Raw genomic sequence first — 13,533 nt, 5'->3', positions numbered from 1 at the left:
TGACGCCTAGAAAGTCAAGACAATGTTGATCCACACCAGAGTGATGGCTCTGCCTTTGTTCACTCTGGTGCCATCCTTCCCTACCTTTGTTATACGGTAAGGAAGGGGGGGGCAGATTTACCCACATCACCTTCCTCCTCCCTCTTCCTCAGCTATGGCCTTCCCTCAACATGATTGGTTTGACCTCACCTGAGGGTTTGATACCCGAGTGTATAAAAATACATGTCCCCCCCCCTGTGTTTTGACTTTCTTGCAAAATATGTTTAAATACCTTTTCTATACAATCTGAAGAAAACCAGGATACCTTTGGCTATTTTATATTTAGATACTTAAATATTTCCATAACACTGGTCAGCTGCCTTCAAATCTGCATCAGATCTACATTCGATTTGGAGTACAAGACTAGGGGACAGTTAACGCAAATACACTCTCAGGGAAAAATAAATCTGACAATGTTGCCCTCAAGGCCAAGACCTACTCCTACATTCTTCAGAAAGAGACCAAAGGAAGCAGAACAGGGACTGGATCGTGGTACTTTTCTCTACACACTCAAAAGAAAAATCAACTTCTGATGAGTCTGATGATTAAGAAAACTAATGTCTTTATTCTAGTAGTAAAACAACATGTTATAGATCAACAATACTTGATAGGAGCACATAAACATAAAAGGAAACATTTCTGAGTACGGTAGAGCGACAGTTAGGAGGAGGATGAGGTCAGAGTTTTTTTCCTGGTCGGGTCACATGGTCAGGAAAATGCCCTGGCCCTAGCTATAGTCATAGAGACATCTTGTCACTTTCCTTTGTCTACCCACACAAAATAGTTACAGCGAGCCTCGGGATTGGAGGCGTGGCCTTGGGGACGGGCACACACAAAGAACTGTCTTCCCTTGTTTGGCCCCGCCTTCTTGACGGTGTGGAGCACACAGGGCTCCCCGTGCGCCTTACAAGGACGTGCCGGGGGTGGCCCGTGAAGAACCGCCTTCCAGAACCCCAGCGATGCCCCCTTCGTCGACCCTGAGGGTTCTAGAGTCAGCTCTGAGGTCCGGGACCCGTCCTTGTCCGCCTGGTTCTGATCCGTGACGGTCTCCTCCGCCTCTCTGCAGGGGGACCGATCTCTCTCTCCACTACAGACACCCTGGACACATTGAGCGTTCGTGCCTGGGACCGGGACCGAGATGCCATCTCGTCCAGCAGCATGGCCTCCACTGACGGTCTGTGACCGGGTCACCTCATCCCTCTCCTGTCCCCTCTCGCACGGACTCACCGGGGCCTCCCTGGACGGGGGGGCTACAGACGACACGGGTTTGGGCTTAAAGAAGGCTAAGAGACTGCCCTGAGGCTTTGGGGGAGCCTTGACCGTCTTACTCTTTTTGGCCTTCGGGACGGCACCGACCTCTGTCGGTAGTATCCTTTTCTTTCCAGAGATGCCGCCCCCGCTGCCGCCGAGAGGATTCTGGTTCTCCCGGGTCTCCCTGGCCTCTTGAGACCCGGGCAGCGCCTCTGAGTCGCTCCATCTGGCCTCAGATTGTGAGTCTACCTTGACCAGGAAGCGGGAGAGTTTCTGCTGCCTGCCAGCGAACTCCGGCAGATGGCGGGTACAGAGGGGGGGCAGCTTGGAGCTGGGCAGGAGGGAGCAGCTGAGCCGCCCCCACACCGGGCAGTGATCTGAGCCCTCCGTCTCCGGCATGATGTCTGCCGCGACGAACTGCCCTTTGGCCAACGGGGCGTCGGCGAAGATGTAGTCGATGCGCGTCCCGTAGTTGGTCTGCCGGGCGCCGGTGAGGGTGTTCCAGCAGGTGAAGGCGCCGGAGCGCGTCGGATGGAAACGGCGGAAGGTGTCCACGAACTTTCCGCTCCGGGTGGGTTTTGTTGAGGCTTTCTTGGAATCTTCTTCTTCTTCTTCTTCATCATCGCCTTTCTCTTCTTCGCTTGTCTTTCTCCCACTGTCATCGCACAGGAAGCCGTTCAGCCATTTCCTTCCCGGGTGATCGTCGAAATCCTCCTGCACAAAGCAAACAGAGAGCGGATCAGCGGCTGGATCAGCGGCTGGTATTCAACCTCCCCAAACACTCGCATGTCACCCCTCTCCTTCGCACCCTGCACTGGCTCCCGATACAGATTCAAGACCCTGGTGCTTGCATACCAGGCAGCTAAAGGGACAGCCCCTGCCTACCTGAAGGAAATGGTAACCCCCCAAACCCCTGCCCGCTCACTCCGCTCCTCCACCTCGGCTGGCCGACTGGCCCCACCTCCTCTACACAGCAGTCGGGCTGCCCGATCACGTCTCTTCACAACACTGGCTCCCCGCTGGTGGAATGAGCTCCCCACGGCCGTCAGAACGGCTGAGTCACTACCCATCTTCCGTCGTAGACTGAAGACCCATCTCTTCAGGTTACATCTTACTCTGCTCCTCCTGAGACATCTTCTGACCCTCACCACTACGTCTCCTAAAGACACCCGCTTTCCCCTCTACTGTGTCCCTAAGAACTTCTATTGCCCCCCTTGTACTGTTTCTCAGTTTCTCCCCCCCCCCCAAAAAAAAAAAAAAAAAAAGTTTTAGTAGAAGGCGATAGGGAGAAGGTTTTTCCTTCTATCAGTGGCCCCGGGCCCGAGCTAGAGTACTCTTCCTGCAACGAATGGTGGATTGCTGATTCACATGCTTAGTATTCAAATGTATTGATTGTAAGTCGCTTTGGAATAAGGCGTCTGCTAAATGCCAAAAATGTAAAAAATGTAAAGAGCGGAAAGAGGAAATGAGTGGCGTACTAATAGATACGTCTCAAATGTTAATATGTTAACGACTGTGTTATTGAAGACATTAGTGGGGGGAAGCTTGAACAGGAAGTGCTAAGGGAATTCTGATAACTTCACTTACGACGGGGGCGCTTAGTGGCGTAGCACGGTAATGTGCACACCGGATAATTATACGGTCCCTGGTTCGATTCTAGCCATTATCCTGCATGTCATACCTACTCTCTCTCACCCATCCCTCCTGTCAATCTCTATTGTCTCCATCCCAAAAAAGCAGAAATGCCCTAAAAACATATTATTAAAAAAACAAAACACTTACGATGTCATTTGGGTCACAGTGGTCTATTGGCCGGTGGGATGTATTCACATCACCCAACACAATCACATGGCTGAGAGGAAAAGGAAGAGAAACAGAGTAATAAGACTTCATATGCATATAATTACTATTCTAGTTTCATGTCCTTTGATTAGGGGAGGGTTGGGGCAGGGGACATTTTGGAAAGAAATAAATGCAAATAAAAAGCGATGCTATCTGTTGGAACTTAAATTCTATTTATTAATTTCAAAAGCTGATCTACACCCCCCTCCCCCCTAAACATGCATTGAGCAACTGCCTTCAACCAATCACCATGCCAACCCATCTCTGCCTGTGGCAAGCTCACCTCCCAGACTCCAGAATGGCTTCGGCCCGGCCCTGAAGCAGCTTGTAAAACTGCAGTTTGAACTGTTTCCGTTCAGGCTTCTCTGGGTCTGCCCGCGGGCAGTACACATTGATAACCGTAACCGTTTCATGTCGATTATTTTCACACCTGTGATCAAAAATCAAAGCAAGCACAGAAAGATGTGATGATTATGATGGCTGTTCAGTTCATCAACTCTTGGGCTAACAATGTGAACCACAAGTTTCAGCGTTAAAAAAACCAAGTTAATATTTCTTACTTGACTCTGTGCCGTGTAATAACCGTCCTTCCCTCGTTGTCCAACAGCTGCAACTCCTCATGGGAGAAGTCTGTCTGGTCACCATAGCAGCCAACAGACCCCTCCTGGCTGGTCAGCAGGCCTGTTAATCCCTCCTCTGCAGCAGATGGTGTGGCGCTGTCTCTGCAGTAGGTGGCAGTCCCTATTTGAGCAACAGAATCAAGTAGGGAAAGTACACTTAAGATTATGCATTGTGTATCAGTGGATGCAATAGGTCATGCAACAGGGAGTGTTTAAATAGACTGGTCCAACATCCTGGGAGTGTTTAAATAGACTGGTCCAACATCCTGCATAGTGCTGTTGGTCAATGAACTCCATGACCAGTGAATTAAAGTTAAAAAAAACAGTCAAACAAAAAAAAGGTCACTAAAATCACTGGCTACCAAAGCGTGATGAGAGTGTGAGCTTGAGCTTGGGTTTTACACTACAATGTTGTTAACAACACCAAGAGATTCGTCGTCATCCCAACCTGAATAGCCACTGCGTCCACGACTGAAGCTGAAATAGGAGTTATAACCCTCGACAATGGCAGTGCGTTCATCCAGCAGGTCTCCTGCAAGAGGGAATAAACATCAGCTGATCAGGGACGTTGTTGAGCTTCTATTGGACAATGCTTCAGGATACAGCAATGCTGCCCTGTGTAGTGATTAGCAATTACAACCAAAGCATTCATGCTCATCAGCTACTGATATCTTGCATTAACTGTGATTCAACAACTGCTTTCTAGCACGAATGGTGCTGTATGAAATCTCCCGCGTTTTCGTGTTCTTACTTGTCACTTTTGTCTCTTGGACACATATTATGTCTGCGTCCAGCGAATCAAGAGCCGTTTTAATTCCCCCTTTGAATGTTCTTATGCCATTTATGTTCCAAGTGACAATCTTCATGATCAATACGTGACCAATATTTCCCATTAATTGTACATCAAGATGGGTACAAGGACGCCACTCTACCTAGCTGTCAAAACCACGTGTCGCTTGGACACGGAAGTAAACAGTCAGGATCAGGAAGCACATTTGAGGGCGATCGAAATATCATGAATTTATCCTATTTAACATTGATTGTGGATTAATGCACATAGAAAGCAGTTTTTACATCGTCGTTGTGTTAATTATAATGTTTTGCTATTAAGTATTATAATTAATCCTACGCTTTTTTGTTTCACTGGGCAGCGGCCATCGATGGCAGCGCCCAGCCCAGCAGGGTTGCCAGATGGGGCGGGTTACCGCCGAATGGGCTACCCGCTACTTTTGATCACACCGGGTTGGAAAAAAAGCATTTGGGCGGTTGGGCTGGATAAATAGCATTTAGGCGGTATCAAAATGTTAAAACACACACCCTAGTAGCTACATAAACTGTGCAGCTTTATTTATTATTATTTTTACAATATAGGGTTTGGGCTGGGTTTTGGGTGGATTTAGCGGTCTCTAGACTGTGGTTAAGGCTGGAAATGGTCAATCCCACCTGGCAACCCTTGCAACCCAGTGCAGTGTGAACCCGGTTGCTAGGGAGGAAGTGTCACTAGGGGGCAGCCGTTCTCCGGTTCTCGCTGTCTCCGGCCGCGTTCGTCAATACGCTCCGGAAATCCGATCAGCACTCACGGAACGCCTCTCGTCCAATCAAATTCCACGGTCCCTTTATGACGTCGAACCCAGTGTGCGCTCCGGCGCTCTCAGAGCGAATTTTACGAACGAAGTCTCCTCGCTTCGGCGCGGAATGACTTTGAAACTTGCTGTTTCCAGCCAGACAGACAGACAGAGGAGGAGGAGGAGAGGCAGGCTGGATGACAGCTCGGAAACACAAGTGTCAAATTCTCGGAAGCTCCCTAATCAGCTAGCTACATCTTTTCAGGAAAGTGTCAAATTCTCGGAAGCTCCCTAATCAGCTAGCTACATCTTTTCAGGATACGATAATGAAATAACGTTTTGGCTATCTAGCTACCTTTGGCGACATAACTCGAGCTACGTTCATCGATATCGGAGGTGAGTGATGTTCTAGCTGGCTTTGGCAAGGTGGCCTCACAATAGACTAGCCTGCTGTGCAGCTAGCTAGCACGCTAACGTTAGCCTGGTTAGCGGTACAGGGAGCCTGGGTGGGTGAGCATCATTGGCTCATGTCTGACTAAAGGTTACAATCTGGTAATTATAACATAACACTACTAGTACCGACAGGAAACATCAAAAGGAAAACGGAATCGTTACTAGCTAGCTGCTAGCCCAACGTACTTCATCTGATCTGATCTGTCAAACCTTTTATTTTTATTTTAGGAAAACTAGCATAGCTTTATGTTAGTTAGCAAGAAACTCCACCCAGATTCTTGACACTAAGCACCTGTCCTGTACTAACCAAGCTTGTTGTATCTAGCTAGGCCTCAGAGATGGTGGATAACAACTGCTGTTAGATCTGTGGCAACACCCAGTTTACATCTATACAAACATACTAGTAGCTAGTAACCTAGACAACTAGTAACCTAGACAACTAGTAACCTAGACCAGCTACTGCTGGTTAGCAGCTGGCTAATACGTTGTCTAGGTTACTAGTTGTCTAAGTTACTAGTTGTCTGGTCTACTAGCTGTCTAGGTTACTAGTTGTCTAGGTTACTAGTTGTCTAGGTTACTAGTTGTCTAAGTTACTAGTTGTCTAGGCTTCTAGCTACTAGTATGTGTGTGTAGATGTAACCTGGGTGGAATGTGTGTGACACCACTGCTACCACAGATCTAACAGCAGTTGTTATCCACCCTCTCTAAGGCCTAGCTAGATACAACAAGCTGGTCAGTACAGGACAGGTGCTTGTGTCAAGAATCTGGGTGGAGTTCCTGTAGCTAACATTAGCTAGGCTAGTTTACTAAAAAGGTTTGACAGGTCAGCAAGAAGGTTGGCTAGCTAGTAATGATTCCACTTTCCCTTTTTATGTTCCTGTCGGTACTATTATGTTATGATTATACCAGATTAGATTATGATCTAATCAGAAATTAGCCAGTGATGTTCCCCAGGGATCTGTAGTCTAAAAGGCTTTTTGACATGATGTAGCAGCCTACTGTTTATGAGGTACAAAAGGTGGCTTTGACTAAGGTAGTAAGTAATCTTCTGCGCAAAAACAAGCAGCTTTAAAACACTTACAATCAGGGCTGTAAACAAAATGCGTTTAGCTACTGGGGGTCTGGAGACCAAAGATCACCAGGAAAGTAACTGCAGGGTTTAGGCTAGTTTAAGCTCTCTCAGAAACCACTCTCTAATCCCGCTCACCACGTCTGTGTCACTGGGTTGCTTCGGGTTCGTTATTATTCACCACACTTACGTTGACGTTGAGAGAGAAAATATGAAAGAACCAGATAATTCACATACAGTAGTAATAGTAGTGTGCATTGCATAATGTATGTTTTTTTAAAGCCTGCGCTCGCTCCATTAGTGATGACTTGACCACCCTGATCTGCATCCCCTCCCCTCCCCCTCCGTCCACAGTGAGGAGTAATGAGGCAGGAGGATTGAAGGAGGCAGGTGTCCCGGACGTTGCAGCGTTGGGAGACCCGTGGGGAGTAGTCATCCCGACCCGAGGAGAGGAGGATGCTGGAGGAGGAGGAGGGCGCCGGGGAGGGGATGGAGGAGGAGGGGGCGAGGAGGGGGTGGCGAGGAGGGGGTGGCGATGAGGGGGTGGCGAGGGACCTGAGGACGGAGGTGGCCAGGCTGACCGTGGAGCTCCAGGAGGCCAACGACGAGAAGCTGCAGGCGGCGCGCTACGGCCTGGTGGTGCTGGAGGAGAGCGCCGCGCTGAAGAGCAAACACAGCCAGCTGGAGGAGGAGCACGAGACCCTGAGGCTGGAGCTGCAGCAGCTGAAAGAGGTCAGCAGACGCCCCGTCCCCCCCCCATCTATGCTAATGTCATCTTCTTCTTTTCGTTTCTCGGAATTTCTTTACACAGTCCTTTGCGTTTTTTGTGGAACACTGCAAGGTCGTGTTGAGCTGCAGGGGTTGTGGGTAGTAGAGGGCAGACAAGGCAGTGCTCCATAGTGTAGCCTGCTCCTCCACATTCACAGGGGGTCGGGCCGGTCTTGTAGCCCCGTCTAACCAGAGCAGCCCTGGATCGTCCTGTTCTCCTTCTGAGGCGGTTGAGTGTTTTCCACTGAGCCCGTGAATGTTGGAATACCGTCATATACCGTACAGTGTTTCCTCCAGGATTTTTCACATTAGTGGCGGAGCGGTTGTCTTTTGCGCGCGCAGCGCATAACACGCGCACTGGCGCTCAAAACAAAGACGTAGTTTCACCAAAAACTATAGGGTGGCAACAATTATAATTTCTTAAATAACAGTTAAGTCATTAAAGCCGAGCAGGTGATTTTATATAGAAGGTGATCAAATACCAATATATCCTACAGCTGCAGCAGAACATGCGGAACGCGCATTACACACACACACACACAGAAAGATCAATACGAAGTAGGCCGACATGAGAGTACACGCACAAAACCGGCTAACGTTACTCATTAACTGTTTACACAAGTAAAATCACAGTGTGACAGTCAGATGGAGCATTCGGTAAACAACAACAGCAAGGTAATGCTATCAGTTGAGTTAAAGAAAACAAACTCTTACCTTTGAGGACACCAACATGAGCCCTGTTTACCCGTACCTCCGCCGTTCTGTTCGTGGTGATTTTAGAGGCAATAGATTATTTTTGCCCTGCGCTTATTGCTATGAATAGTTCGAAGCTAGGTGCTTGCACGTTAGGTGCGAGAATGCTCGGTTAACCCATTAGCGGGAACATTATTTGTTTCACAAAATAGGCTGATTTAGTTGACCATGAACATCAGAGACATACATTACGAATGTTCATTTAAAATACTCTATACTGAGCACTGGTATAAGAACATGACCCAGAGAACAGCAGTGTTATGTACGACAGTATGTCATTGCAGCACTTTGTTGTACTTTACGACGTCACGTTCTGTACGTCCGTTAGAGCTTTACGACCTGTGTGTGTGTGTTGTCAGAATGAATGGCACTTGACAGTAAACGGAGCTCAGTTTGTATACCTGTGTGGATCTACATTTATTAGCATAACATATAAACATAATAAGCAGTAAATGCAATAACCCACAGTCGTCGCTGATGATGTTGCATTTTCGATTAGGATACGGGATTAAAGGCACCGGCGTGTGTCCCGCTAAATTCGGACCAACCACAAAACTGTTTTGAAAGCGCGTCGCCTCGCTTGTTGAGCGATTCAGTCTCGATTGCAGTGCGAACACAAACGACGAGGTTAATTGCAACATTGTAACATATTGTAAATAACTACGCCCTAAATCGTAACGAAATGTTGGTCTGGAAGCGGCCTAAATCTAGCTTCAATCTGCTTTTTTTCTGTTCTCCGGTCATAATAACTCACTGTCTTTCTGCGCAGCCTGAATCAAAGTGGACTGTCTGAATCAATTAGTGGCGGAGGAAATTCATTCGTGGCGGCCCGCCACCAATAAATGCATATAGAGGAAACACTGCCGTATATATGCCATTTAGCAGATGCTTTTTTTTATCCAAAGCCACGTGCAGTAAGTGAGCGCATACGTATTGTGTATATGCTCTATGGTCCCAATGATTATAGCCCATCTGAGCCCCCAAAGCTGATCTTGCAAGTGAAAGAAATGTAGGCCTAAACAGTTGATATTCACAACGGCACAATGACGACATCATCGTTGTACATAGATGCTACTTGTATGTTGTGATAGTGTGTGTGTGTGTGTGTGTGTGTCTGTGTGTTTGTGAGACAATACCTTTTGTTTCATTGACTTCCATTGCTTTTGACTTAGCTAAGCAGGCCCCACAGTAAATGCTACTTCAGTGTGAACAAGTGCCAGTCACACAGGGCGCTGTGCTATCCAGCCTTGGATTAGCCACACAATGGGATTGCTGTTAGGACACTGAGAGGCTTTTAGCAGTACAGGATTGTTGAAAATAACGATTTAAAAGGTCGTAATGCTAGGGGAACGGTTTAGCCTAGAGTTACATAAGCTTGTCGCCCATTTCCTGAACTGAAAAGCAGAATCAAATTAAACGGTAACTAACTAGGCCTTAAATGAGTGCATTTTGACTGTGGTACTTCCTTCCTTGCCTGAGTAGCTCAATAGTTCTCTGATATCAACCGTGCCAAAGCTTCAAATGAATCATTCAGTTTGTGGAGTAGCAGAGTAGGAAGATGGGTCTGTTCCAGCTCCTGGAGTGTCTGTATAATGACGTTACTGGAGACGTGATACGTGTTTACCGCTTGGCCGTCTGTGATGCCGCTGGGTTGAAGAAGGCACGTTAGTCAGCATTTCCGATGTTGGGGAGTGGAATTAATTCCAACATTCATCCAGGCTGCTCAGTCTAGGGCAAACAACAGCATGGCGTTAGGGGGAGTGGTGATATGGACTGAGAGGGATATTCAGAGTGACGGCAGACAGGCCATCGCATGGCTGTTGTTATGAAACTGTCCATTTATACAGTACCAGTCAAAAGTTTGGACACACTTTGCCATTCAATTGAATGGGGGATGTGTGTCCAAACTTTTGACTGGTACTGTATAAATGGACACAGTATACATCATACTGTACATAGCTACCTTAACTGTACATAGCTTACTGTTATCCATATCCTGTATATACCTACTACCTACTCAGGGCTCGACATTAAGGCTTGTCCGCTTGTCCGGGACAAGTACATTTTATGTTCGGACAAGTGGACTTCCTCCTGCAGTTGTCCGATGGACAAGTCAAAACAAAAAAAGAAATCAATATGTATTAATATCTGCAAACATGAATTCCTCCTTCCGATCTGAATAGTAAAAAAAAATAGCAAGCAAAGCGATGCCGCGCCTCATTCTCGCTATTTCAGTCTCTCGTAGTTCGTTATCGTCATAGTTCGTAAATTCGCTCAGAGCGCCAGAGCGCACACTGCGTTCAACGTCATAAAGACGTGATTGGACAAAAGGCATTCCATGAGTGCTGATCAGATTCCAGAGCGAGTTTACGAACGCAACAGTGGCGGCTGGTGCTAAACATTTTGGGTGGGGCACAGGTTATGGGGGCATGCTCCACAGGGAAGAATATCAACTTTAAAATCTGGATTTACAGTCGATTTTAGCATGAGAATAACAGTGTTTCCCCTAGGTTTGCTGCCTTGGGGGGGTGGCATGGACCGTGGCATGGACCCTCCCCCCCCCCAGGGGGTAAGACCCTGCGACATACCAGCGTCATGTCCAGGGGGTGTACTAACTTGTACATTAAGCCGCCTCACGCTACGGAAACAGGAGATAGGCTCCTTCCCTATGGGCCATTAGGCTCGAGAACCATCGGTTCTCAAGGCTACTTACTTATGTGGTCTTGACTACCTGTCCACTTTCTCACCTGGTTCTTGCTCTCTCTCTCTGGTGTGCTGACACCATCCTGCTCTCTCTCCTTCTCTCCCTCTCTATCCTCCTCTCTCCCTTTTGCTGTCAACCAAAAGGCAAACTTAACAACCAGAGTATTTATAATCTAATAAGAGGTATACATTTATCCATATCAATTTATAACATAATTATAATTGAATTTTGGATTGCTGTGGGCAATGCAGTCAGATAATGACTTTTTGACATTACTCTCTCACCTGGAAAAAAAAACATGTCCAACTATACTATACAAAACAGACATTTCAAATGCTTCAATCCACTGTCCATGTACTGTAAATATGCCATTATGGTATTACCAATGAAGCCCAATTCTAGCAGAATAAGAAAGATTGTATATCTAATTTAACTTAAGTAAAATAATAAAGTGCCTCCAGTTAGCTCTTTAGCTGGCATGTGTGCAGCAGACTAGCTCATCTCATCACCTCTGAGCTAGCTAGCTAGCTTGATAGTTCTTTGACACTATTTACAATGGAATTATAGTCATTGTCAAGTGTCAGTCAGACACTTTCTAGTCACAATAATAACGACCAATTTTAACCAACTTTCTCTGTCAGAACACTCAGCAATTATATTTGCTAACGTTTCAACTTGCTTACTTTCTATCTGAAGACATCTCACCCGGCAAAAACTCTCTCGCGTCGCGCGCACAATGTTGTATTTCTGGTTTGGAAATAGGAGACAGCCAATTGGAGCGCTGCTACAGCTCACGTGTAAGCCAAAAGTATTTGGCCTGCCATAGACTTGCATTCGGCCGGCGCCCCGACTCCTCCCCCTATGTATTTTAACAGTGAATTTTACACACACACAGATACAATGTTTATTGTATTGGAGGATTTTTAATGAATGCTGATAGGCGCCGACAGAATATCAGCCGCATTTTGTGAATAAACAATGTTTATTTTAAAAAAAAAACGTTTACAAATCGCAACTAGGAAGTGAAGGTGGGAGCGGCGCCACAGCGCCCTCTATCGGCCAGCCGCCACTGGAACGCAGCCATAGTGTTGTGGGTCTCCTGTCACTAGTGCCATTCACGTGAACGCGTATTCGCTTCTTCTCAATGCCGCTTATTTTCATGTAGTTCGATGCGATCGTATATTTTAGGTTTGAAGTTTTAAGACCAGCACATCGCAATACGAACTTCAGAATGACACTAATTATAGATTTCTCAATTTGAATATAGGATAGGCTACTATCCAAAAGCTAGCAAATAAGATTGCTTCCATTGGGGAGAGACTATAGTTACAAACATTTTTTGTAAATATTCCTAGATATTCATCCCTTTTGTGGCCAATCTTAATCTAAAAGGGTTAGGGTTAGGGGTTACGTTTTTAAATAATTACAAAATATTGAATACATTTGAAAATTAAGGATACATCATTATCAAATCAATAGTAGTCAAATGTGTTATTTGCATACACATACACTCACTGGCCACTTCATTAGGCACACCTTGGGGTTGGACCCCCTCTTTTTCCTTCAGAACTGCCTTAATTCTTTGTGGCATAGATTCAACAAGGTGCTGGAAACATTCCTCAGAGATTTTGGTCCATATTGACACAACAGCCCGTCTGGCACCAACAACCATGCCAGGTTCAAAGTCACTTAAATCACCTTTATTTCCCATTCCATTTGAACTTCAGCAGATCGTCTTGACCATGTCTACATGCCTTAATGCATTGAGTTGCTGCCACATGATTGGCTGATTAGATATTTGCGTTAACAAGCAGTTGAAAAGGTGTACCTAATGAAGTGGCCGGTGAGAGTATAATATATTATTATTCATATTATTGCTTTTTCAAAATCTTTGGATTTGGACAAGTAACTTGAGCTCTCGGACAAGTAAAAGATAAGTTCACTTGTCCGAAGGACAAGTACCTGAAAAAGCTTAATGTCAAGCCCTGCTACTGTACTTACCATCACTCACTTCATAACTGTACATATCCTATGTACTATATTACCGTATTTATCACTTCATAACTGTAGTGTACGTATCCTATTTTGTCTACAATATCATGTTTTGCACTATGTCACTATTTGCACTTCTGCTTAGATAAACTGCTGATAACTACCGTTATCTGGTACTTGTAGTCAGCAATGACACTAAAGTCGAATCTAATCTAATCTAAGCTAATTATCTCAGAAAACCTTAATCTCATCGTTATCATGTGATGTCACTTTTCTGCCAATTGCTTTTGTCTGCGCATTTCAAAAAGTCATTTATTTAAAAAAAAGTGTTTTACCTGAATCAAAAGGCACTAAGGAACCTGCTCAGGTGTCGTTCCGTTGTGACTGGTCAGCAGAGTTTGTGTTTACAACACGGGCGCGTGTTGTGAAGACATCAGTGAAAAGCTGTGGTTTCAAATGCATTTCTGCTGAGCCGAA

The 13,533-nt window shown here is 46.0% G+C and overlaps 2 protein-coding genes across 2 annotated transcripts in view; one reads left to right on the top strand and one right to left on the bottom strand.

The window, feature by feature from the left end:
- Positions 1-719: 719 nt before the first annotated feature.
- On the bottom strand, positions 720-4,618 carry apex2 (APEX nuclease (apurinic/apyrimidinic endonuclease) 2; the record flags this gene model as incomplete). Its single annotated transcript, XM_080533535.1, has 6 exons — positions 720-2,004; positions 3,073-3,142; positions 3,416-3,562; positions 3,693-3,873; positions 4,201-4,284; positions 4,504-4,618. The coding sequence occupies 6 exons, from the start codon at positions 4,616-4,618 to the stop codon at positions 793-795; spliced, it is 1,809 nt and encodes a 602-aa protein (XP_080389661.1). The 3' UTR covers positions 720-792.
- A 2,710-nt stretch (positions 4,619-7,328) lies between these two features.
- The window catches only part of LOC308159719 (protein bicaudal D homolog 2), a gene marked incomplete at its 5' end in the record, with an annotated part of 28,335 nt that continues 22,130 nt past the window's right edge, over positions 7,329-13,533 (top strand). The window contains 1 exon segment of the mRNA XM_080533534.1: positions 7,329-7,571. Coding sequence (XP_080389660.1) covers positions 7,329-7,571 — 243 coding nt within the window.

The sequence above is a fragment of the Nansenia antarctica genome (genome assembly GCF_963989245.1).
Source record: "Nansenia antarctica genome assembly, chromosome: 6".
Lineage (NCBI taxonomy): Eukaryota > Metazoa > Chordata > Actinopteri > Argentiniformes > Microstomatidae > Nansenia > Nansenia antarctica.
The sequence above is the reverse complement of the archived record's forward strand: the minus strand, read 5'-3'. Positions and strand labels throughout refer to the sequence as shown.